Raw genomic sequence first — 25963 nt, forward strand, 5'->3', positions numbered from 1 at the left:
ATGTGGCACCCAGGAAAAGGAAAAGAGGAGCAAGAAGACATAAGATTGTCCACAGAAGGTGACTATGAAGGGGAGGCAGAAAAGAGTTTATAAAAGAAGCTGCAATTGATGATTTAATAGCCCAGCTGTTGCTCAGTCACCAACAACCAGAGAATAAAGCAATCTGTGAAGACTCTGGTTTTGCAAGGTTTTCTGTATCAGATTGGGGAATAATCTTCTGCTCTGTTTTAATATTTTCTGTAAAAGCACCTCAAAACATTTCACACACAATAGAAAGCCAAATGTCAGAACCCAACATCCGTCTTTGTAACTATTTGCTTTCTAAGATGCTGTTTCTAACAAAAGGACAAGAGGACACTTGCTAAGGTAACAGAAAATCTGTGTCTTAACAAAAATCACTTCAAAAATTGAAATTCCTGTTTAGCTACGAGAAAATACGCTGCTTAGATCCTCAAAAGTTCTCAGATGATCAGAATGTTCTTCATTTCTGAAACTCTGGTTGGCAAATTGAATTGTGACATTCTGCACAAGCAGCAGACTCTCCTCCAAATCCTGACAAAAACACGTCAATCACAAAATAAATTTCTCTGACCAACGACTAGCTAACACACACACAAGCCTAACAACACACCAGAAGAGACCACTTGAACTTTCACAGGGCCAACCTTCCGCAGAGGGAGCCCTCCCCTTGGTTTTCAGACAGGTGATGGTTCCTAGAGCTTAGAAGGACACAAGTGGCGTCCTGCGGCAGAGAAAACCCAACTATACCTTTTTAAGGGGCTGCAGCAACAATTTTCCAGGAACTTGAGCTCTGCTCACTGTTAGCACAGAACGGAGAGGATCACAGCTGCCTTTTCAGCGCAGAGCCACAGCGCACAGAGACTGACTCCCAGCCTGCTACATTCTTTCTTCATCCGTGTGTCTCAGAGTAAAACCCATAGTTTGTATAAGCTGCTCCTCTCTATTTACTGCATGTGTGCATGCAGGATGTAATCCAAAAGCTGCATGAAACCAGCAAGTGCCCTTCTGACCACAACCACCACCTCCATCAGTCACTCCCTCACCAGCTTTCTCTAAACAAAGTAAGGGGACCTCAGCAAGAGAACTGTGGCAGATACGGGGTCTGACGGCCCTACACAGAAGCCTTGCTGAGCAAAATTTCTCAGAGCTCAGATAGGGTCCACTTTCCATAAGACAGCTTCAGGCCTCACACCACTGTAGAGTTTTACAACAATCATGTGCTGAGAACGATGCCAGTTTTCAATGCAATTAACCTTTCCAGGCTAATGAAATGGCTCTATTGGCTGCAGTGGCAGCAAGGAGCCCCTTGACTCTGGCAGGCTCCTGAGGATGGGTTATCGAGGTTGCAGAGCATTACTGCTCCACTTCTATTTGCAGGCTGCAGCTAATCAATGCCAGACCTGAAAGGAGTAGGCAATGCCAGCCTCCAACATCATATTGATCCCTGGGAGAGGGGACTTGGGTCTGTGCCCATTGATCTGCTGTGTCACAGGCGGCGTTCTTCCAGGAATGTACTCTGGGCAGCAGAAGCACACAGCTGGGGGAAAGGGGAAAACTCCTCAGATGGGAAAGCATAAGGGCTACGCCAGAGGTGATAACAAAGGCAGCAAACTGCCCTGTGGCTTAGGAAGAACCAGACCTGGGATGGAGCCTCAGGCTTTTGTGCTGTTTTGTTCTCCTTAGCTGGAATAAGACAGGCACAACAGCCCTCCCAGGGGTGGGTGACAACTGCTGTACCCTGAGGGCTGACACTTTTGAGTCACTTTCCTGCCTTCTAGCTGTTGAGCTTTGGGAAGTGGTGGTGGTGGGGAAGGGGCGGGGTGCAAATCTGATATTAACATGCACTGCCTGTGGAGGGAGGGAGAAAGCGCGGGTACCTTTGTCTCCTACATCAAGCCATCCTGCCAATGCAGCCCACGGGGACATCAGTCTTGGAGTTCTGGAGAAGTACAAACCTGACCCACATTTGCCTATAACAGTCTCTGTAGAGATTTGCGTTGCAGTGCTCAGTCCATCCCACTTCCTTAATTTCAAACCTGCCACACAGGTGTCACCAACCTCAAGCACCCAAAATTCTAGAACCTAAATTACACCCTTGAAAAATTATTAAAATTGCTTTAAAATCAGCAAATCCTGCAAATAAAGAATATTGTTTGTTTTCTGTGTTTCTGTGTCTGTTTCAGTTTTCTGGGTTACTTGCATGCTCTCAAGCCATGATATCATACTTCCTTCCGCAATGCTGAGGGCAAGAAATTTGCATTAAGAAACAAAACCATAACTGGTGCATCACTTCACTTCAAAAAAAAGGCCTCTTATCAAATATTGCAAGACTACAGACTCCTCCTTTCTCCATCTTTGTTGCTCTTCTTCTTTCAGTAAAGCTTGCTTTCACTTGCATTGTTTAGCATCATTATTTTCACACACCTTCCTCATTCTCTTTTACAAATTGTTGCTGTATTTCTCAAATACCCCGTGTATCTTCCAAACACATATCTGGCTCAAACTTCAAAACCCACATAACCCCAGAAGTGTTTTCAATGTTCCAGTGTGATAAAGATATAGCCAGGACACATTCAGGACTCAGCTCCACATCCTACATAAAACTCCAGCTCCTTTTCATATACTCACTCACTGAAAAATAAAGAAAGAGAAGAAGAGCTACCAACCAGCTGGCCTTAGGAGCTTTGAGATATGTTGTCCATGTGCACCTTCCACTGGGAGACTTTCTTGCTTTCTGTGTAGACCTCATGGAACAGCATACACTTCCCACAGAACCTCAGTAGTCAAAGGCAGAGGTGCAGCAGACAGAACATGTATATGGAAAACACATTGTGAGGAAATTTAATTCCTGTTAACATCTTTAACAATGCTGGGCTATGCACGTTCTGCATGACATCCAGTAATATTTACTTCACCTGGAGTTCAGTTTGGATCTTACTGTTATACAAGATGACAATCTTTGGATGGGAATCACTGATGTTTTTTGAACTTTTGGTTATGGGAAAGAGTACTTGAAGAAACCGGGACCTCTGCACGTGAAAGAACAAAAAGTCTTCTCATATCTAGCATGTTCAGTGATGTCTGAACTCTTGAAGAGTAATTTCCCTCCCTATCATTAGAGAAACAGACTGTCAAATTTTAGCTCTAGTGGGTGTTGCAGGGCAGCTAGAACCAAATCCAACACAGGGAAAAGGATCTCCTACAACTGCAGCCGAAACACTTCATACACTTAGTGTTGCACTTCAGGGTCAGTGATGTGTGGTCCCATTTTCCTGGGAAATTGAGGAAAGGCTGCTGAATGGCGCCCTGTCACAATACAGGTAAGTGCTGCCAGTGGTGGTAGTTTTCAGACAAGTGAAGATACAATATTGGTGTTGAAACCACAGCCATTAGGTGGTGAAAGAGGGAACAAGGAAGTAAAATTTACATTGCGGATACCACTAAGTTTTGCTTGGGTCTGAACAGAGCCATACAGTTGCAAATAGATGGTAAACAGATTATGTGAAGACTCCCACTACAGAGATTTCCAGTGTCAGCCATCCACAGGCCTTTCTCTCTGGTACTGGTGCCAAGGAAAGTTTCCCTACTGGAACCTTCATTTTGAAGAGCCTTTGGCCACTTGGGTCCTAAATTTGAGAAGTTAAGGATGATACTGCAGAACTGCCCAGGAGATAAACCTGAATACTACCTTTGCCCTACTTACTGACATGGGAAGTAATTAACCCATCAATATTGCCCGTCTTCAAGTTACAAAGCTCCCCAGAATAGAAGAGGCACATAGCATTCACATTGGTAGAATTCAAAAGGTTTAACTCAGCAAGCTGGGGCAAAGCAACACTGCAGATTAGGGGGAGGCCTGGCTGAGGTGAGAGGAGAAACAAACCTTCAGTGGCTCAAAAAGGCATGTGATGCAGTCCTGGGAAGGCCAAGATTTCAATAATGAGACAGAGCCAACCCAGAAGAAGATGGGAACAATGGGAGATGGGGGGGGGGGGGGGGGGGGGGCCAGGTAGAAGAGAAGAGAAATTAACTCCCTGTAGACTCCAAAAGGTGGCAGAAAAGAAAAACAGATAAATAAGTTCCAATAACTATAAATTAAAGGCAATCTGGATCAGACTGCAGCAGATATGCCTCAAAAGGAGACAGTCAACAGGTAAGCAAGAGAAGGAAGAAAAACACTTTGTCCTTTATGACTTTGGCACAGAGTATGAATAGAGGCAGGACACAGACAGTGTGATATAGATGCTGCCAGGGTAAAACGAAGGTCTCTGAAATTAGTGCTTACACACAGAGTGCAATACACAGAGAGCTCCTCTCAAAGGAGGATATTTTCCAGAACTACAAAATGTGCTTATCTCCAAAATCTGAGTGTGCAAATCAGGACTGCCATGTGCAGTGTAAGTTTATATATACGCATATAGGAACATGCTTGGAAAAGAGGCAAAGAAGTCTTTGCCATTCAGCCAAAAAGTTCATGTCAAGGTAGCACTGATGCATTTTCACAGCACCTAAACCTTCATCTTGACTACAAAAATTCAAGCTAAAGGGCTCAGCACATGGCACCCATCTTCAGCAATTTCCTTCCCACCAAATCAAAGATGGAGAACAAATCTGTGGGATGGTGACTGGGACAGGGCAGACTGTATTATTAAAGACATTGTTCTCATTACAAAAGCATTTTGCAGACACAAAGTGTTAGGCAGTATACTATGTATTAAAGATTTGTCTTTGTCTGTAAGAACTTGCATTCCAGAGACAGACTAAAAGAAAGAAAATGTTTCGATACACAATTTACAGGCGGGGAGAGAATCCAACTTGAAATGTTTGCTCAGTTCACCTAAGGAAGTTATAGGAGAGCTGGGAACTGAGCTTCCATCCTGATCCCAGCTTTAGATCATCCAGCCTCCTTAAGAAACAGAAGGTGAGAGAGCAGCCTAATCACAGGAGTTACTTTGCGTGCTTCCAAGAGCTATGGATGTACTTCATTTATTGGTAGGGACTTAATACCACCAAAGAAAAATCTCTTTTTAACAAAAACCAACAATAACAAAAAACACTTTTAACATCTGTAAAATCTTTTTTATTTGCTCCAAAACTTATACTGTAAGTATATTTGAAGAGTTTTCAGGATTTTTCTTCCTTCGTGATGTAAGTTTGCTTTGATTTAGTTTCATTTATTTTAAGAGAAAGATAATTTTCTCTCAGAAATGACAACTATGCAAGGACAACTCCGTTTCATTTCAGCACAGCTAGGAAAAAAAAAAAAAAAACAAAACAAATTTCTCAAGTTAAAATTTTACCACTGCCTTGAAGAGAAGAAAAAAAAAAAAAAAAATGTCCTAGACATAATCCCCACTCACTGGGAACACAAACCGGATAGCAGAAGGAAGTCCTGGACAGAAGAAACATCCGCCTGAGTGCCTGCAGGAGAAGGAAGGAAACAGGGAAAGGTTCCGTCTGCGAGGCCAGAAAGCATTAACTCCGTACTCTGTAAGCACCGCAGCTAGGGTTTGGGGAGTCTGTGCTGCCATCTTCAGGGATGCTCTCATCTTTCTGTGACCCAAAATCACAAATGAAGGAAAACAAAAAGGGGAGAATTTCTACAAAAAGTAAGAAAGAGATAAAGGAGATATCAGCTCCACTCTTTTCCCTCCAAGATTGCTGGTTGCTTTGTCTTGAGTAGCTCATGGAGAATCATGGAAATTATAACTGGGAAAGCCAAATAAATCCTGCCTAGTCCATATGCATCCCCAGGCTGCAGTAAAGCTAACTAATTGTTGGTGTTTAGCCCTGTCTGATTTCTCTCTCCTCTTCTAATCCAGAGCAGGATCGGGTGATTATTCACTGAGCCTCAACGGCAGATGCTCAGTCGATGCTAACTAACCATCTCCTTTACAAAGCAATTTCAAAGAGACAGAGTGAGAGACCCTGACCCCTTCCCACAGGGCTGAATTAAAATGAAACAGTTAATTGTGTGCCCACAGGGTTCTCAAAGCCCTGTTTTGCAAGAACAAATCACAGGTATTCCAAAAACTCATGTATACCTTACTCTTCCTCAGACAAAACAGCGAGACTTGAGATGCTGTGAGGATATGTGCTGTGTAATAACGAAGGTAAATTGAAGAGGACAAACCAGATTCTCCTTGTTTCTAACCTAGTGGACATGTGCATATCCTGAATAATTTTAAAGTGCCTTTTGATGTGTGCAACTCTCCCTTTTTTCCTACTACAACCCATTCCACATTGCTGTGAATTCTTTGTCTCTTCTCCGAGTTCCTACTTTGTTACACATACCTTACATTTTTCAAATTGCTTTACGGGCTCCTGGCCACAGGGCCCTCATGGATCAAATATTGCACAACAAAATACAACCCATTAATACTGTGTTTTCAAATTGAAAATCATGTCTCTTCCCCAGCTGCTGTGCTGAGACAGGACTTTCTTTGCCGGTCATAACACTGAATGGGAACCGTATTCTTCAGATCTCTATTGCCCTCTGGCCTCACTGTCCCCATACCCTCAGTAAACGTGACTGCTTCATCTTCTCAATTTATCTAAGTGACAAAATAAGAAATAATGTTTTTATTCAAATTAAGCACCAAGTATTTGCTCCTACATAGGTCAGTATAATTGCTGAAGATTACAGATATAAAACAGTACTATTGTGTTTTATTAATATTAACAACCGATTTTTGTTTAAAGCTTTTGGCTTTGTATTTTACTTCACCTAGGATACAGTTACTACCTCCCAAAATGGAAGAGTTCCTTTTATAAACCACTCAGGTCACTGTAAAAATATATATTAAAAAATGATGATTTATGGTGAATAAGAAGCAACATGCAGCATCTTTCACCCACAAGGATATCAAACTGCTACTCAAAATTGTATGCACATTAAGGGATTGTTTCACTCATCCCATCTCTGAAGCCTAACACAGCAGCTCTTCTGCAGCATACAGCCAGAGTTCAAGAAGCAAAAAAAGAATTGCCTGTACTATTGAAACTATAATGGAAAATAAGGAACAATGTAAATGTCTGACCTGAAATCTAATTAGAATATTAGTATCCACCAAATAACCTGGCACGATGGGTGCCAGGGGCACAGAGGCAACCTTCGTGCCAGACTGAGGTGCCAGCTCTCAGAGCAAAGGATTTTTCATCAGCAACACCAGCTCTTGCCCTGCCTTCCACATTTGCTTGCTTGCCTCCTGTTCAGCTCTGCTAACCTGCAAGAAGAGTCAGGACCACAATTTACCATAAGTGTGAATGAAAGAGGAAGAAGAAAGTAAATGGTTTGCTCCTAACTGTAGAGACTCTTACTGAAAAAGTTGATTGAACAGAGTAGAAAGCTGTTGCTTTGCTGATGGATTATTTTAAAGCCATTCCACAAAATTTAATAGACAGTCTCTTCTCACATTGTCCTGGCCCTTTCTGTGATCCATCACATGCACTCAGCTTGGTCCATCTGTTTTGCCCGTCTTTCAAACATGCACCTGCCTTCCCCCCATACCATCCCTCACTTCAGTCAACCAACTGGCTGACTGTCTCGCAGCCAGTGCCTGTGACACACCCCTCTGCAAGACCTAGATCTACTGAAAACACTGGCAGAAAGCAACTCACTAATGATGGGCGAGATGTGCAATGAAGAACTCATGCTCTGTTTTTTCAAAATCTTTACAAAGCATAAATGCACTCACAGTCTATAGAATTGGACAGATTTTCTTTTCCCCAGTGCTGGCCTGCTGCTAGTCTGGGGGAAAGAACAGAGCTAGCAAATCCTTCTTCTTCTCGTCTTTCTGATCACTGCCTTGATGCCTTCTCTGCTGATCCCTTTCCTTTCCCTATTCACACCACACCTTCCTAGGGCAGTACCATGTTTCACCGCACCTCTGACAGCAGGTAGCACACCACAGCCTGGGTCCTAGGAAGAGGCATTCCCCATATCATCCTGGGGTGAACCTGCAAATCCGCTGCTCTGTGCCTCCAAACCTCTGCGACTGCTCCCAAAAGGAGATGCAGAGGCTCTGGGGAGATGTGTCACACCGGGTGTGTGGATGCTGCTGTAGAAGAGGATATGAAAGGCAAGCTCCAGAGGTAATAGCAGTGGCGACTGCAGGCCACCGCAGAGGAGCATGAACAGAGCCAGCGGGAGACAGCTTATCCGTGCTGTGCTTTGGTCTATGCAGTAATCTCAGCCTCTCACTTTCATGAGTGCTAAATTCACACAAAAATGTTTTTTTTAAAACCCACCACAGGCGATTAAGCTGTGATCTAGATTAATTAGCTGCCATATTTCATTTTTAAAATCAGAACTGGCCTGTGCTGACACCGGGGAAACTTATAATATTTTTACTCGTACCTAACCGCCTCTGATTTTTCACACTGCCTAGAACTGAACGGCTGCTCCCAGCCTGACGTGCCCATGCCAGGCAGCTGCCTGCACCCACTGCTGGAAGCAGTTCTGCTGCACCTCTGGGGATGGATGGTGGGCTGAGGGTGGGGGACCAGGGATCTCCTAATGAAAGTGCTGACCCTGGTGTAACCCATGTGCCCCAAGTAGCATTGCTTCAGTGCTGAAAACAAAAGATTGATGAATTGTATAATGTACTTTTACTGCTGCTAATTTTTCTGAGTGCTGCTCTTTGGTGTCTCCTGGAGGCTAACAGGCCCCTATGGCCACAAAGCAATATTTACTCCATCCTGGCAGCTGGGCTGCTGGAGGCAAAAGATGTGTCCTTGCTCTCCGAGTGATAAGCAAATGTCAGAATGCACATCAGGGAAAGGACATGTCTGACAGAGGTTCAGCATCACTGCATGGAAACATGGTTCACCTTCTACCCCCTACTCCTGTGAAGATCTTTCGCTTTGCACTTTTAAATCCCTGCAGAAAGCAGCGTATAGGCACCAACCTTGTTCAAGCAACATCATGGACTGGCTTTTCCAAAACTAATTTCTGAGGAGCCAAACTATCTTGTCCAGCACTATGTTGCTCCCTGTCCATTAAAATTGTAGCTCCTCAGAGCAAATGCTGTTCAACTCACCTCCACAAAATACCTTTCAGTCTTGATGACATGTTAAATAAATGTTGGCTCAGTAATGCCAATCCCAAATCTACATCTCCTGCTGGAATCAGGAATTCCCTTGGGGATTTAATATGTTCATTCAGCGAGTTCACACTCCTGTGAGGTTGTTTTATGTACTGCCTTCACAGGAGGAGTCCTAAGAGCACCCTCCTCAAGCCAAGGACATGCTCTGAGACTCAGTTCAGCAAGAAGTACCTACTGCAACCAACATGGAGCTCCATGGGAGATACCCTTGCTTGCTTTAGTACAGATGGACACACACAGGAGGTGCGTATAGGGTGCACGCATAAGGCACATAGGTGAGGTAGCAAATCCATTTACACCAAGGAGACAGACACCGTGTAACTCTCCCTATGTCCATTGGCATATAAAGTATTTATATGAAATATCAGTGCAAAGTATCCCTCAAAAACAGGTAAAACACAGAACCTTCTTTTCCTTCTCCATCTCTATGTACACCTGCTAGAACAAGCGCTGCACCAGAACAGGAACTACAAAGCAATGCCATTAGCCCATGAACTTCTCAAGCAGAATAGGTGTTGCCAAGTGCTGTTCTCTGTTCTCTTCCTCCCACTCAGCAGAAAGGACTTCAGATAAGAATAAAAGTTGGGAGAAAGTGAAACCATCTTCTGAACCACACTGCCAAGAACCAATAAGGAGGCAACAGGTAAGCACCCTGTAATCCTGCAACACAGCACAAAGACTTCAAACTGTATTAGTAGCCAGCAGCAGCCAGTAGATCAGGCCAGAAATATTTTTTTTTAAATTGGTTGGTGGTCCCTAGTTCCCCCCTTTTCCAGCTCACTAACTGGGAGCTTTTTCTCCCAGGGATTTTCTGTAATATCACTATCACAATGACAAAGGTCAGATGAGTTTTTCCTTCTTCCATGCCAAGCCAGTGTTGCTCTAACTTGCCCCATCTGATGCACAGGACTCCACTCCCATCCCACCTCACAGCAATGCGTCATTCCTGCCTTCTCCACTCTCTTGGAGCAGAAGTGCAGCACAGGCCTCGTACCAGCTGCTAATGGGTATCTTCCTTCTCCAGTTGCAAGGATGCTAAACACGCTGTAATAAATCTCCTCATCCTAAGGGAACAGTTCTCTTTCTTCAGGCCCCATGACATTGCACACAGAAGCTCTTTCCAATGTCAAAAGCTCCATTTCAAGGCTCCTCTGCCCTCTGAGATATCCTGCTGCCCTACATCTCATCACCTCTCTCCAGTGCAATTTGCTCCCAGCACCACCTGGCTTTCAGGTTCCCCACAACAGGTGCAGGAGGCAGGCTCTGCTTTCGGCCAGTGATGGGGCCCTTGATAGGGCTGTCAGGTGGAAGGGACCTGTGTATTGGTGTGGGCAGGCTTTACATATACGCCTCTTCTTCACCTCACAAGGATGTTGCTGACGACTTTCACCTTGTAGCAGAGAGACAAAACAAGACAGTCTCCAAATTTGAAGGAAAGCCCATTTCCAGTCCAGTGGCCATACAGCACATAATGAATTAAAAAGCTGGGAGAGAAACAAGGCAGAAGTTTTGCAAGGTTTGACCCCAATTTTTAAGCAAATTTTCATTCACTTTTAGCAACAGAAACCTGTGCATGTGCTAGCAAAATCTTTCTTCCTCCTCTGCAATCTCTCCTTCTCCTAAAGTGGTATTAAAATTCAAGCTTTCTGCAGGAAGAAATGGCTGTGTGTTTTCAGTGTATGTTCAGTAAGTTGGATGAGAAAAGTGGTGAGAAATAGATGTTTCCTACCATGCTTCAGGCAGAAAACTTAGTCACATGACAAGACGCAGCCAGAGTGACTGGACCGCTGTCCTTGGCTTTTCAGTCACCATTGCTCTGTCACAGTGTGATCTCAAGCTCCATGACACAGGTCCTCCCCCTTGCTTGTCTTTCCTCTAGCTCACCATCTCCAGTCAAACACAGCGCCAACAGTGTCCAGTGGAATTATAATGTTGACAATCCAAAATGCTCAAGATCATTCTGAACCATCAACTCTCCTTTGGATCTCTTGCCTATAGCAGTAAAATATTGCCTAGCATTGCTTTTTGCATTTCCCTGCAGCACCGGAGTTCTCAGGATACTACAGAATCAGGTGGTACTAAACTTTGATTTCCTACCCACAGGGGAATATCAGGGAAGTTTTGCTTAAAGCACAATTTGTTACGTTTGCCTTCCACATTTTCTTGATTTTATCTATTGCTATAAAGATGCAATTGCTGCTCAGCTTGATGGCATTATATAGATAACTTAAAAGGCGTTTGAAACCAGTCGGGTCTCTTCTTCCCAGCTATCTTGTTCTAGTCTTCTTTCTCCTTTGCAAAGGCCGCCTTCTTCCACAGGTTTCATCCTTATGAATTTGGCAAAGGACATTCCCACCTGGAGCTCTCTGGAATTCTGGAATGCTTCTTTGGAGTCCTGCTTTACTCACCTCTGCTGTGTTTTTATCCCAATAATATTCTTTGCAACTTCAGCGAGTTCACACTTCACCTCCTCTCACACCTCATTTGGCATTTTGTCCTCTGCGCATTTTAGCAATGCATCAAACTGCTCCCCAATTACCACTATGTAGCCTTCTCCAACATACTCCAAATTATTCCCAAAGGGCAGAAAGAATCATTTCATGCATTAGAAGCATAAAACCCGAACTCTGAAAGAAGCAGCCAGTGATCTGAGGCACTAACAGCACCTGGCAGAGTTTTACGGAAGGAAAATCACTAGTTTCTGCCCTTCCCATACAAAGCTTTAGTCCTTTTTTTTTTTCCCCACTTCAATATGATTTCTTATATTGGTTCCAGGTATATCTTCCTCCACTGTGATGTTGAGCTGAATGGCCTAATATTAATCTTGTGCCAGTTTTACATTGGTGTATCCCATCTGATTTTCACAGTTACTTGTCATTTACACAAGTAAAAATGACAGCACATTCAGATCCAAAGTACCTTAGAAGACAGTTTTAAAAAGCAAGTTCCCAAACACTCTCAAAGCTTGTAGATGGCTTTTTCATCTTGTGGCTTCTGCTTGTCTAGTTTCCCATATAAATTCTTAACACCAGCCTCTTCCTTCAACAACAGTGGCAGCATTTCATGGTTGTTAGTTGCTCTCAGAAGATGAAGTAACCTGATATAAATTACCTTTTGCTGCGAGTGAAACAAAACCTGTTAGCACAGTAGTCGCTCCTAGAAGGCAGAAAGTACTGACTACATTATTGCAGGCAGAAGGTTTTCTATCACAGTAGAAGTCATTTTAATATAGCATCCCCCTCAAAGATTTTTCTCTATAGCTATTAAAGGTTTTTTCCTTGGTTCAGTAGTCCACATCATGAACAGTGTCAAATCCTTACCTAACTCTCACATTGGTCATGTCCCAAAGTGCGTATATATGCATATATATATAGACACACAGCGAGGCTACTCAGATGTCATTCTCCCAGAAGAAACCAGAAACAATGATGAGTGAGAACAGGGGTCAAAATAATGGCAATCCCCAAATGAATGGACTGTTCCCTGTTAAATCTGCATTGAATTGTTACTCACTGCTATTCACTTACCCTGCTAAGAACACTGATAAACCAGCTACTGACTAAGAAAAAGATAAATAGGATATTTGAAACAAATACCTCTACATATTCATCATATTGTGATGTGGACAAGCTATACTCTAGACTAGATGAGAAATTTCTGTATCTCTTGATGAGACACAATAGATGCTCTTGATGAACCAGTTGTGAATTTAAGACAACATACCTGTCATACCTTAACTCAGGCTGCAAGAGCCCAGTGATTCAGATCCTAATGACACAGTTATACTCCCAGCTGTCAATCACCTATAAAAGTGACATCAAGATATACTGCCAGGGAACCAGGTAGGGTATACTTCTCTTCCACATAGGTTTAACCTAAATGTACCTAAAATTTCTATGTGTCACTTTATTAGGAAGAGACTGACAAATTAGAGAGAGTTTTAAGACACCATAAAATGATTGGGCAAACCCAATTTTTTTCCACAGAAGAAAAAAACCTCAAGGGGCACAACATGAGAGCATGAATTGAAACATAGCAGGGTCTGCCTGAACATAAGGAAACACTTCTTCACTGTGAGGGTGACTGAGCACTTGCACAGGTTGCCCAGAGAGGTTGTGGAGTCTCCCGTCTTGGAGATATTCAAAAACTGTCTGGACACGGTCCTGAGCAATCAGCTGTAGGTGGCCCTGCCTGAGCAGAGGGTTTGGACCAGATGACCCCAGAGGTCCCTTCTAACTCAACCATTCTGTGATTCTGTGAGAAAGCAAGAGATTGCTTCATTTAGAAAACAGTGTGCAAACACACAGAAGATGCACTCATAAAGATAGTAACATACTTCTCAAAGACTGCATGAAACTCATATGGGAAACACTAAGGTTTCTCTTTCCTCATCAAGCTTCTTTACCATGAGTTCTTCACAGACGGTGGAATCACTCTCCAGGGGATGTGGTGACAGTGTCCAAACATATACTAGTAAGATGCAGAAAGGAGTGTGCAGAGTAGGACCCACCAAGGATGACAGAGAATCTCCCTGGAGGCTCCACAAGGTCCATAAACATGGAAACTCTCTCTTAATGCAGTAATGAGTGCACTGCCAAGATGCCCAAGAGAAAAACGCATGGACTTTTTAGAGGACAAAGTAATTTGAACGTTTCCGAAGAGCTGGCATGTGAATAAAAGGTGCAATGGCTGCTCTCCAGGCAGGCCCTGCAGCCCCTTTCGCAGCAGCGAGGTGCCCGGCGCACTGTCGGCAGAGCCCTGCAGATGGCTGCAGAGCTCTTCCAGCTCCTACCTGCGCTGGAGCAATGGGCAGGTGGAGGCAAAGCCACTAGCCAGAGACCCGCTGAAGGAAGCAGAACTATTCTCCTTTCAAAAGAGCGCTTCTCTCTACGCTGCCTTTATTTCTACCCAAACCTAACAGCCTGCAGGCTGAATATCGCTGTCTTTAACCTCCCAAAGATCCTGCGTTTGCAAGTTTTCCCACGACAGCTGAAAGACAGAGATGCTGCGGCTCTTAAGTGTGACAGCAAACTCCTCTTACAGGAAGAGAATTTGTTGCTCAAGATGCTTTTCTCACCAAGGCTCTGCAGTCCTAAGAAGCTCTTATGGAGCAGATATTTGAAAAGATTCATCCATTCCTCCTCTTGCCCATGGCACCCATATCCTCCTCCTCCCTTCCCCAAACGTCCATCTAACTGTGCTGAATGGCTGTCTGGTGCAGAAGGGCAGCCTTCTGCCTATACCCCATGTCAGACTCAAGCACTATCCCTCAAACAAGCCACCTTTGCCCACTGGCTTCCCTCAAACTCTAGTTTTAGGTCTGAACCCTATTCAAAAAAACTGAGATCTCCATTGCTCTGGATGCCCTCATTCCCCTGAAGCCATGTCTCCTACTTCCTTCTCCCACTCTCCAGTGTTACACAGCAGATCTGCATAGCGACAGGGTCAGGTTTTGTATCGCAAAATTTTGTGTGCAAATCCTTCCTCTATCTTGAGGGGTCATGAGTTTTTCTGTGCCCACCTTCTACCAGTTACACGCTCTGAGTGCAGGACAGCCTGATGTCTGTACAGGCCTCACATCGCGCTATGGACAGCTCCCCACCGCAGGTACGCCGACACTCAGTGGAATTCGGTGTCCAAGTCACGTTGCCTTCCTTGAAAATCCCAGCTGCAGTAAGGTAGCATGAACCATTTCTTTATGGTATGTATTTACCTGGTCCCTTTTCAATCTATGTGTCTGAATCAAATAAATTATCTCCTACAAGGGAGTCGAGAACTTATAATAGACACCAGCCACCCAGCCTCTTTTAATCCATCCAATATTAGACTCGTTAGTCATCAGGATAACAATCCTATTTGCAAATCAGCTACCTTTTATCAGATAACCAACGGGACCTAGTACAATATCTATTAGTCCAACAACATCACCACCAAGATACATAACTGCTTCTGTACAAAAACCTTTCTTCTAATCCTTCTTAAACTCAACAAGACTGATTGTTTTTTATTATTCATGAATTAATTTTTAACTCTTGGTCCAACAGGGGAATTGAATCTATAACATTTTGCAGAAACTGAAGCAAAGTAATAGTATGTTGAAAAAGCAGACCAGCCAAAATCAGGTATTTTTTCTTCTTTCAACCAACAATAAAAGGGGGGGGGGGGGGGGGGGAGGGGGGCTGCATCTGTTTTTCCCCAGACACCTGAGGGGAATATTCTAAGGAAAATTAGTGTATTAAAACATGTATAAATACCACATCACTGTACTATGAGAGCTTCTGGTTTTTGTTTCATATTTATGTTATTTAAAAAAGGCTGTGGAATTAGATTTGTTCATATTTTTAAAAATAAGTCCATGTTAAAATAGGAACTTAAGAGGGTAAATTTTGACAGAGACCGTCCGTATTATTAGAGAAGTAATGATTATGGGCAGTGATTAGGGCTTACAGTTCCTTCTGCAATGACAGTCCCCTAGCTGTAATTGCTAGAAGAAAAGGAACTGCTCTGTTCTAAAGTAAAAAAACCCCTACTTCTAAAAGCATAAAGAGAACGGTCAGAAACACTGTAGGTGTTGAAATAAAAAAGCAATGTATCTCATCGTCAAATAACCTTTCAAGCAACGGATTCCATAAGGGGAAGCACACTGTCTTTTGTACCTTCCAAAACCAAAATTTCATTAAAACTAAAAAAAGGAAGAAATAAAAGTTTCCAAAATAACCAAAAATTAAACAAAAATAAAAAAGAAATTCCATACCACCTCCTTTTCTGGCTATGGCACATGAGCCCAGCTTTATCTGGACAATGTTATAGCTGGATCTATGTTCTGCACACTGTTTTTCAAATTCCTGTCTGATGCTTTATTTAAAGAAAATCTCTGTTCCTCTTTAAAAATCACAATTTTAAATATGCATTGATTTATAAACAGAAGATCTAACTGCAGTTGTTCAGTAGCACCTAACCCTATAAACCCCGTAATTATATATGTTCCAATAGAAACACCAAATTTTTTTTTTTTTTAAGTACAAATGTTACATATGGTATATTTGTACAGCATTCTACATTTATAGAACACCTTCTATGCAAGGCTATGAACAGATTTACAAACTTTAATTAATAAAGACTTGGAACAACCTTGTGATGAAGACAAACATACCTATCCTTAAATTTTTATACATTTATACATGAATACACACAGAGAAATACACAACCATATGCAGAAAGGCTTGCATATGCATACAAAGAGACATTGTATGGATAACTGTTTAAGTGAAACAGTACATTATGCAATATTGCATGAACATGTGGTTATATAGAAAATTATATATTTCATGTGTGTTCTGTTAATTTATAGTATGTGCACACATATGTAAAATTATGTATACACACACACCCTGATATACATCCACCCATGCACTTACAGATGTCTGTATGCAAGAAAACTGTTTCTCTTTTACTTTGACTCATTCTAGTCCTCTACAGCGTGCTCGGTGCCACTACCCAACTTAGATCAATTATTCCAAAGGAGATGCGTCTGGCATCATCTGTGTAAAATAATACATATGGACACATCAATATACTTAAACATAATTTTCAAAAGGTCGTATTTGCTACAATCTATTAAGGCAAAAAGAACCCACAAGAAGTAAAGTCAACATCCTTCACAAAGCCTAAGCACCAAAATGCAAGTTCCCTTGTTGGGATTTCCTTGCCTTTGAATGTGAGTCTCCAATGTATCAGACAGCTGTGACCCCCTCCCTGCCCCAGTCCCCGGGTAGGCTGCATTGCAGGCTGTACATCATCGCTTAGAAGTCACTGCTTAATACAGTTAGGGGTACGGAGAGCCTTGATCCAGCCAGATACCTCTGCACTACTGATGAATGTGATAACAAAAATTGCCTACTAAAGAGTATCAGGCAATAGGCACCAACGTTGTTAAGTTTCACAGGAGAATGTTTTTAGTATCTCCCTGTGCCATTACCTCCTTAGTCTACAAAAAATGACCAAAAAAGCCTCATCAACAGAAATACAAAAACTACAAAGAAACTGAATTAAACTCTTAACAGATAAAAGTAGAAGCAACATCATATATGTTTGAAAAGGAGCTGAAGAAGGACTGAATTTGTGTGTTCTAAAGAATTAAATTGTTCTTCCTCTACAGCACTTTCTGAACTGTTAAAACTAGATAGCAATCACGTGCCATACACAGTCCAGAAACACAGAAAAATAGAATAACCGCAATCCCTCAAAACTGCTGGATAAATCAAAGATTGCTTTAAAAAATAAAAAGCAAAGTATGAAGAAAATGTACACACCGAAAATGCGTATTGGCTAATTCTGGTTATCTGCACCAAAAAATACTCTAAACCAAATCCCTGAAATAAGTAACGCCCTATGTTCTCCACTGCTATGTTGCCACACCTGTGCAACACTCATCTAGATAAAGTATAATTTCATAGATCAGGAAACAAATAATAGGTTTGAGAATGAGCAACTTGTCAGATTTACTGAATAAAACCAAAAACAACACAGAAGACTTTAGGAAAATAAAATCTGTTGAAGAACAATTCTTTAGTGTCCTTATTTTCAGCTGTTTAATTTTTTAATATACAAAATGGTGTAAATCTCAGTGAGAAATTTGGTTTGTAATTGTACATGTCAGCACGTTTTGAAAAAATGTACTTGCAGCAACTGATGGAAAATGACATTTCTGTCTTATTTTCACCCAAGTGCTTACACATTCTTAAAATGATCATCTCCATATGCAAAATCATAACAGAAGAATTGAACATTTTTTTAAAGCTGTTCTTTTGACCTTTCTCTTGAGTAAAAGGACAGCGAGACAATACACTCACCAGCATTGTTCACAGTGACGGCTCCATCACCAGAGATAGAGGGCCATTATTACTAAAGGGAACTTTAAAGTGCCAGGAGAAAAAGGGGGGAAATTAGAAAATAACACTTCTAAATATGCCATATGTACAAAAAGCCTTTCAGAACAGTAGACACAGAGCAACAAGAAATCTTCATCTAAAAACAGCTGCAGTAAAACACAGGCAATCAATTCAAAACAGAAGGTGCTATGAGAAATTGTCTCCTGTTATGCAAGATACTCTAAGCTGGAGGTCCCAATTCCATCACCCACATTATAGTCTTTTCTAATTTAAGAAAAATACATGACCATTAAAATACATGGTAAATCCAACATAATTTCCAGGAAGGGAAAAGGAAAATCTGGACTGAAGGAAGGGTTTCTCATCAAAGGCTCTTACCCTACCAAGAAGAAACTAGAATACGCTTCCTTTTCCTTCCAAGCCTTCAATAGGATGCAGTATTTGTGAGATGTCCTTACAGGAATGACAAAAAATGTATGAAAACGGCCACCCCTCTCTACATTTAAGCTATTTCCTTTCACATACTCAAAAATGCAAGAATAAATAAAACTCTGTCCAAAACAAGAACAGTCCTATCACAAATTTTATTGCAATTTAAGTCCTACCTTGAAAACAAAAAACAAATAAGAAATTATATTCACATGAAAAAGTGAAGTAGCCCTCTTTGCTTCCTATGCACACACAAGTTTATGACTTTATGAACAGATTCCGTGCTGTTCACTAAATCCTTATGGATCAGGAATATTCTTTGTAGGACAACAAAGTCATCCTAAGGGTGACTAGACTGAGATTTGCCAGGTTCCCACCAAATGAACAGGATTTCTTACATATTTATTCCTCCTCCATTCAGAAAGGGAGTGCAAGAAAATTCCAGCTCAGCAGGGACACAGAGCCATCGCAGGTTGCGTGATAACAGCTTGCCACCTGCTTTTCACAAGTTGTCTTTGCGAAGTGCAAGGGGCACTGAATAGTAACATTGCCTGTGGTGATAGGAATGCACTGAACAGCTCAGTATGCAAAAGCACTTACTGGTACACAGTGCTCTTCACAAAGGGCATTGCAGAATGCTTTCCAGACTGTGTCAGAAGTGCTAGGAGAGGAAATATTAGTGCGTGTGTTGCAGGAGGAACATAAGCACTTGCCATCACAATAAAGGAACGTATAAGCAAATACAGGTACAATGCTGCTCATAGCAAAAAAAAAAGGGGGGGGGGGAGGGGTGAAGGAAAAAAAAAAAGACAGAAAACTTAGCAGCAGTCAGACTAGAAGGAACATCTCTTTGCAAGAACAGCAAGGGTTAACAGTGGCATACAAGCTCTGGTCCAGTCAAGATAGGGTCAAATGATGTGCAGTGAAAGTTTCAAGTCCTCAATCCCCCAGAGCTTGTTTGCTAATTACATTTGCAATTACAAACATGACAAATATATTATTATACAGTGTGTTCCACCTTGAGCAGGCATGTTTCTCCTCACGGACAGTCACTGCCAGCAGCCAGAATCTCAAGCACTGGAAGAATCAAAGTGCACTGTGCTCCAGCTGCAAGGATCATTTTGTGGGCATCTCTATTGCTCTGAAGAGACGGGGCAAAGCTTAAGAGAAAGGCAGCATAGCAAGGATGGAAACAAACGTAAAGAACAAGTTACTACAATTTAATTCCTAAGAAGTGAAACTAACCAGGTCAATAGCTATTACTAATAAATAATACTAAATTACGTTCTGCTCCCGATGACAGACAAAGCACTTTACACGTGCAAGCTACATAGAGATGATTACATTCACAACTCAAATGCAGCCGATACCGGGAAGGCACAAAGAAATCAGATTTTCCTTTTTGGCAAGGTCGCCATAGCCGAGTACTGCTAATATCTTCTTTGTTAAGTCCCTTCGCTACACAACCAACCATCTGATTCATAGTTTGCCATGGAAGCTCTGATCTTTCCCTTTTCCCCCCCCCAGTTTCTATAGCAGCATTACCTAGGAACCTCACTGCTGGGTACTGGACAGATGCTAAATTTACTTGTGCACACTGCACAAACTAAAAATTCTGTTGTGCTCCCTGGCTGTAAAGTTACCGTTAGTAGCTCCATGGAATAAAGAACAGGTCTGGCTGGGAAGAATCTCCCAGTCTCTGCAATCTACAGTGGAATCGCTGCCGTGCAACACCAGCTGCCGCTATGATCCCCAACTCCTAACCCGAGGACCGCAAGTTAGAAGGAAAAGTTGGGAAAAGGATTTTGGCTTTTATATCCAAGATTTGTCACCATCATTTTCTACTTTTACTATTTCTTTCCTTAATTAAATCTCTCTTAGACATTTTACACTCTTCGGAGAAATTCCACTGTGCTCCCAACAGAACCTGTAAAGTTCATCCAGTCTCAGGTTTAAACCTTTTACCTCCTCCCTCCTTCCGTTCTCTAAGAGAGTTTGTATCCTTTGAGCCCTGGAAAATTTAGTAAAGAGACCCATTGACGCACTGGACAAAACTTCTTATTGAACTGAAATTACTTGAAGAATATGGGTGTTTTCAGGCAACATGAAATTCAGAGCAGTAGTAACAGTGCAGAAATAGGGCTGGGAAATAACAGCGGAAAGGAAGGGACACGGAGAGTAGAGCAACGTTCTCTTGGAGAGGAAGAAAACGGGATGTGAAATCTCTGTCACAGCAACTTTCTCTGATGCAATCTCTCCAAAGTCTTTCCCCTCTCAGGCTAAATGCAATATTTATTGATCACTTCAAATCAATACAATGAAAAAAATCCTATTTTTAAAATATATTGATCTTTCCATATTTCTCAATAATTGATAATTATTAGATCATCTTTACTTTTACAAGTAGAATTGGAAGAGGAGGGAAAAGTTAATACAAATACTTTAAAGGTACCAATTTCCTCATCAGCCTTGTGCTCAATAAGCTTAGTGTACCAAGACCCCATTCTATGATGGGAACCTTGTCAGGAACCCAGTAACTAGGCCATTTCCCTTACAGAGGTTTTTCAATTTATTCTGTCAATAAAACAAACAAATCCTCCCTATCCCAGACTTTCAGAGATACTCAGAGCAGACAGTTGCATTCAGCTTCTCTGACTCAGATTTCCTCCCATTCAGGGAATATGGAGATTTCCAGTAAGCTCTGAAATCAAGTCACATTTCCTCAGTCTGTGCATTAGAGTCAGTGACAACAACTTTGTTAATTCTCTGCCACAGGGTCTGGAATCTGCTCCTTCATTGACTTAAAATTCCAATGTTAAACCTTTCCATCTCTCTATCAAATATATCACTTATTCTTTTCAACTTTTTCCTTCTGTTCATAAAATAATTTTCATTTTATCAGATCAATGACTCACGTGTGTTTCTTGTACAAAAGAGCAAACAGTGTAAGAGACATAGCATCTGGTAGGATGCCCTCATTTGCCAATGATTTTTATTTTCCCTTCATGATGGTTCCTTGGTCAGTTTCTGTCTGTCATGTAGAATATTAATTAGAAACAGAGATGGTAATTTTGCAGTCCTGTCAACATTTCTAGTTGCAACTATAACTAGGCAGAACAAAATTCTCTGGGATGTGGAAGTTAATATAGAAAAGTAAAAATGCCGTATTTCGCTCTCCCTTGAAACAGCCTTAGGTTTGCATATGAGAGACGCAACACCAGTATTAGGTATGACCATATATATGTATGTGCGTATACCTACACATAAATATTTATAGATGCACGCATGTTTGTGTGTGAATATAATCACATCTTTTATATGTCAGAGTATACATTTGTGGTGTCTGCACATGCATTCCCTTCCCGCTGTACTGCAGACAGACGTTGTCAGTACAGTGTAACTAATGTATTCTCGCCATATGCCCTCACCTGAGAGGCAAACTGCAGGTACAAATCATTGTCTTTGTTAGTTTCCCAATTCAAACTCATAAAGAAGCTTCTTCCTTGGACATGCATCCCCTACCCCAGGAATAATTTTCCCAGAGGTCAGTACCAAAAGGTAGTACGCTGTTGCTAAAGAGTGGATTCCTATGCAAGAAATTAAATACATACGCTGCCTTAGGACACATGCACAGATGGTCAAAATTAGGAAGAAATTTCTTACTCTCCCTGAAAGATCCTGCACTGAGGGAAATCACACAACCCCCTGACCAGAACTTCTGCAGGTTCCTGGTGTAATCGCTCAGATCAACACACACAGGCAAAGGAAAGGGAACTTTCACTGCTTAAGGAAGACAAATCCAAAACCTGAAGAGTGGGATTAGGGACAACGAATTCCTTTGCTTAGTTTTTGTTCAGACTCTTCTTGGGTCTGACTGTTAGAAAAATTAAGTTCTCCTTAAACTCCAAGGTGAAGGGAGTCACCTCTTCTCTCCCTTTTTCTTGTTCATTCTCTCTTCCTCAATAATTGTGAGGTGAAATACAGTTTCCAGGTAACTGTATGGATCACGTATTGAGTGACCACATACACTTCTCTTACTATATTCTACTCTTCCTCCTATTTTTTCCTATAGCTTAACAAGCAACTAAACAAGAAGAGGCAGTTTGCAATATTTTTAAGTTCACTCTTAATTTAAGGTTTAATTTGACAAAAATTGCTGTCCACATAATTAAAAGCAGTATTTTTTTTAAAAAAGGAAAATAACTATTAAAATCTTTTCAATGGTTAGCAGTAGGAAGAGTAAATCAGTAGAACACGGGTAATATGCTCACACAGCTAGGCAGCGATACAGACAAATGGAATACCTGTATTTACATTATATGTTCACAATATAATTGTGTTACAGTGTGAGAAAAAAATGGCTAAAGGGATATATATTGGGCCAACTTTTATCCTCAGCTACAGGAATGCAATCTGAAGTCTAACCTTAACAAAAGCAGAATGTAAATCAAATCAGTACTTGACACACTGCACATATACCTTTAAATATACCATATTTTTAAGGCTTCTCACATCTATTCCTTCTCTCAATAACTTTTTCCAGACTTAGCCATACTTCCCTGCATCGTTGTACTCCTTTAATTAAAAAAAAAAAAAAGAAAATTAAAAAAAAAGAGATTGAAAAATAGAGGTTGAGATATTTTAAATTGTATTTCTCTGTCTCTCTTCCCCAACCTCAACAATGTTAAAGAGAAGATTAGTTGGCACACAGAACCAAGGCAAGTACTTCTCCAAACAAAGAGCTCTCCAACAGTTTCTAATCTCAAAAAGCAGCATTCTCAGTCTACTGTAAAGCCGTAGGGGCTCAGTGGCACTTCCCCCAGGGCCACCTTCATCTGTCTACTCAGCGGCTAAAGAGTTGTGAATATGGGTAAGGTGCACTTGACATTATTGAGAACTGACTGAGAGCCCATGGAAAAGTAAAAGGAGTAATACAAGACGCAATTACTTCTTACTATTTTCATGTTGTTTGAGTTCCCTTTCTGAATTCCAAAAGTAGAAAAAATAAAAGGAAAAAGTTAAGAGACAATAGAGTAAGTGATGAAGATCTAGCTTTTGATTGTGGCATTTTGTTCTTTTGTAACGAAGGTAAATGCACTTTCTATTTTTTGCCTTAATATTAAAAGACTCCCAGCAGCATACAGAATACATTTCCCTTAAGAAACTGTTTGTTTATTTTTAATTCAAAATGGAGCAGCCACAAGTGAAGCACCAGTGGGGAAAAGAACATGGGAAAAGAATCTAACATGGGTTAGATTATTAATTTCTATTAACAATACTAAGTCTCATTTTAATGAAACTGCTGGAAGCAGGGGATTAAGGAAAGAAGAAATGAGTGTAAGGACAGATGGAATATCAGGAAACAAGAGACAGAAAGACAAATAAAAGACAGTTGTAATGGGGAAAGAGGTGTAAGTATCATTGCGGGCTTTTTGTTTGGTTTTAATTGTTTTAATTTTACCAAATACAATGTGTTATTAAAACAAAAGCAATGAAATAGGCAAAATTACTTCACGCCCACCTCTGATGACACCACAGAACCTGCATAGGTGACACACAGATTAACATGCAAACACACAAAAGAGGACTCCGCTCAGGGTGAGATTTACCAGAGAGGAGAAATGTATTTAAAATTAATTGTTCCAGTCAGCCGGTTGCAAATGCTGAGAAGATTTTGCCTTGTTTCCTAACTTCCCCCCAAAGGATCAAACCAAACTTGACATGCTGAAGTGATTTTAAACACAGCATTACCAGGCACAGCCCACTTTGGAATACAAAGAGCAGTAGCAGGTGCTAAGGTATCAGCCACCGGTCCCAGCTCGGGATGTCTGCTTGCCAGCCCGCCGGCTCACGCCACTCTTTCCCCGGGCAGGCTATCCAAAGAGCAAGCTGTGGGAAACTAAATTTCCACAGGGCATTGCAGGTGAAAAACGGAGGGTTTTTTATCAGAGACAGTGCTTCAGCGGATCTACTCTGTGTAATTTTGTATCCACACCTCTTCAGAGACACCTAGTAATTCAGCTCATACAAATCCTAGCACAGACGGAAAGTAAAACTGCGCAGAAAGGACTGCCAGTGCTCAGTGTTAGCTGCCTGTTCCTAGGAGATGAAGCGTTAGAGGGAGAAGTTACAAGGCAAGAAAGAAACACGCCAGCGCACCGACCCCCCCGAAGCGCTCCTCCGCGCACTCTGCCGCACCTGCCCGCGCGGAGGTGTGCGTCGCCCTGCCCGCCGCCGGCCGCTCGCACGCACCCGCACCCGCACCCGCGGTGCCCCGAGGGGGCGGGAGACCGGCGGCTCTGCGGCAGGGAGGCAGCGGGACTGCGGGGTCGCTGCCCCGTCCCACCCGCAGCGGGACGCAGCGCCGGTCCCAGCCCGCCCCCGGCCCGCCCGATCCCGCCGCCGCGCACTCACTGGTTGTGGTAGCCGAGCGGGTCGGAGATGCACAGCTCGGAAATGTCCATCAGTCCAGTTTGAGCATTCCCGGTGGGAGAAGAAAAAAAAGAAGAAAGCAAGAAAGAAAAAGAAAGAAAGAAAGAAAGAAATACAGAAAGAAAAAGAAATACAGAAAGAAAGGAATACAGAAAGAAAGGAATACAGAAAGAAAGGAATACAGAAAGAAAGAAAGAAAGAAAAAGGAAAGGGAGAAAAAGGAAAGAGAGAAAAAGCAGGAGAGAACAACTAAACTGCAGCGGGCAGGGAGGGCGGGGAGCCCCGGGAAGAGGAGCCGGCCCGCGCCCGGCCGCGGGGCAGAGGCGGCGGGGCAGAGGCGGCGGGGCGGGCGGCGGGGAGGCAGCGCCGCGCCGCTCCGCTCCCGCACCCGCACCCGCGTGCGGACACACTGACGGCGGCAGGAGGCGGGCGGCGGGCGGCGCGCAGGACACGGCCACGGGGGATTTCGCCGCCCCGAGCCCCGCTGTAGCTTTAACGCCGGGAGACGGATGGAGACGGCAGGGCGGCTATTGGCTCCCGCGCAGGGGCTGGGCTTGGAGCGCGGCTGGGGGAGGCACGGCCGGGGGGGGCCGCCGGACCCGGCACCGGCACCGCAGCGCGCCCGGCAGCGCGGCGCGGCCCAGGCGAGCGCCGCGCCCCCCTCCGCCCTCCGCCCCCCGCCCCGGGCCAGGCGGCGGGGCGTCCCGGGCCGGGGCCGGAGGAGTGGGGGCCGCGCGGTCCCGGCCCCGGCCGCGGCCCCGGTCCCAGCCCCGCACGGAGCCGGGCGGGCCGCGAGCCGGGCTGGCCCTGGCACGGCGGCTGGGGCGACGGGGCCGCCGGCAGCGCGCGACGCGAAATCGCAGCTCCAGCCCGGTCCCACCACGGGAACGATACAGCGGCAGCGCCGGCTCCCCTTCCCTCCTACTGATCCGCCTCTCGTGGGCAGCGGCCGCAGTTTAGGATTAAGCAAAACCCCGAGGTGAAGGGTGCCCCCACGGACTATTTACATCTGCTCGCGCCCCGCGCGGGCACGCCGGTGGGCGTCTGCCCGCCCAGCCAGCAGTCCACACGCGCAGCACGCGC

At 43.1% G+C, this 25963-nt stretch overlaps 1 protein-coding gene across 3 annotated transcripts in view; it reads right to left on the reverse strand.

Annotated features, from left to right (window-relative positions):
• The window catches only part of ESRRB (estrogen related receptor beta), a 132501-nt gene that overhangs the window by 63038 nt on the left and 43500 nt on the right, over positions 1-25963 (reverse strand). The window contains exon 1 of one of the 3 annotated variants that reach the window (XM_049825140.1): positions 24863-24938. The exons of the other annotated variants lie outside the window; for them this stretch is intronic. Within the exon in view, the coding sequence (XP_049681097.1) occupies positions 24863-24912 (50 nt within the window). The 5' untranslated portion in view covers positions 24913-24938. Of the gene's footprint in view, positions 1-24862; positions 24939-25963 lie in introns of those variants that run through there. 3 annotated transcript variants of the gene reach the window in all.

The sequence above is a fragment of the Accipiter gentilis genome, chromosome 22, assembly GCF_929443795.1.
Source record: "Accipiter gentilis chromosome 22, bAccGen1.1, whole genome shotgun sequence".
In the NCBI taxonomy this organism is placed as follows: Eukaryota; Metazoa; Chordata; class Aves; order Accipitriformes; family Accipitridae; genus Astur; species Astur gentilis.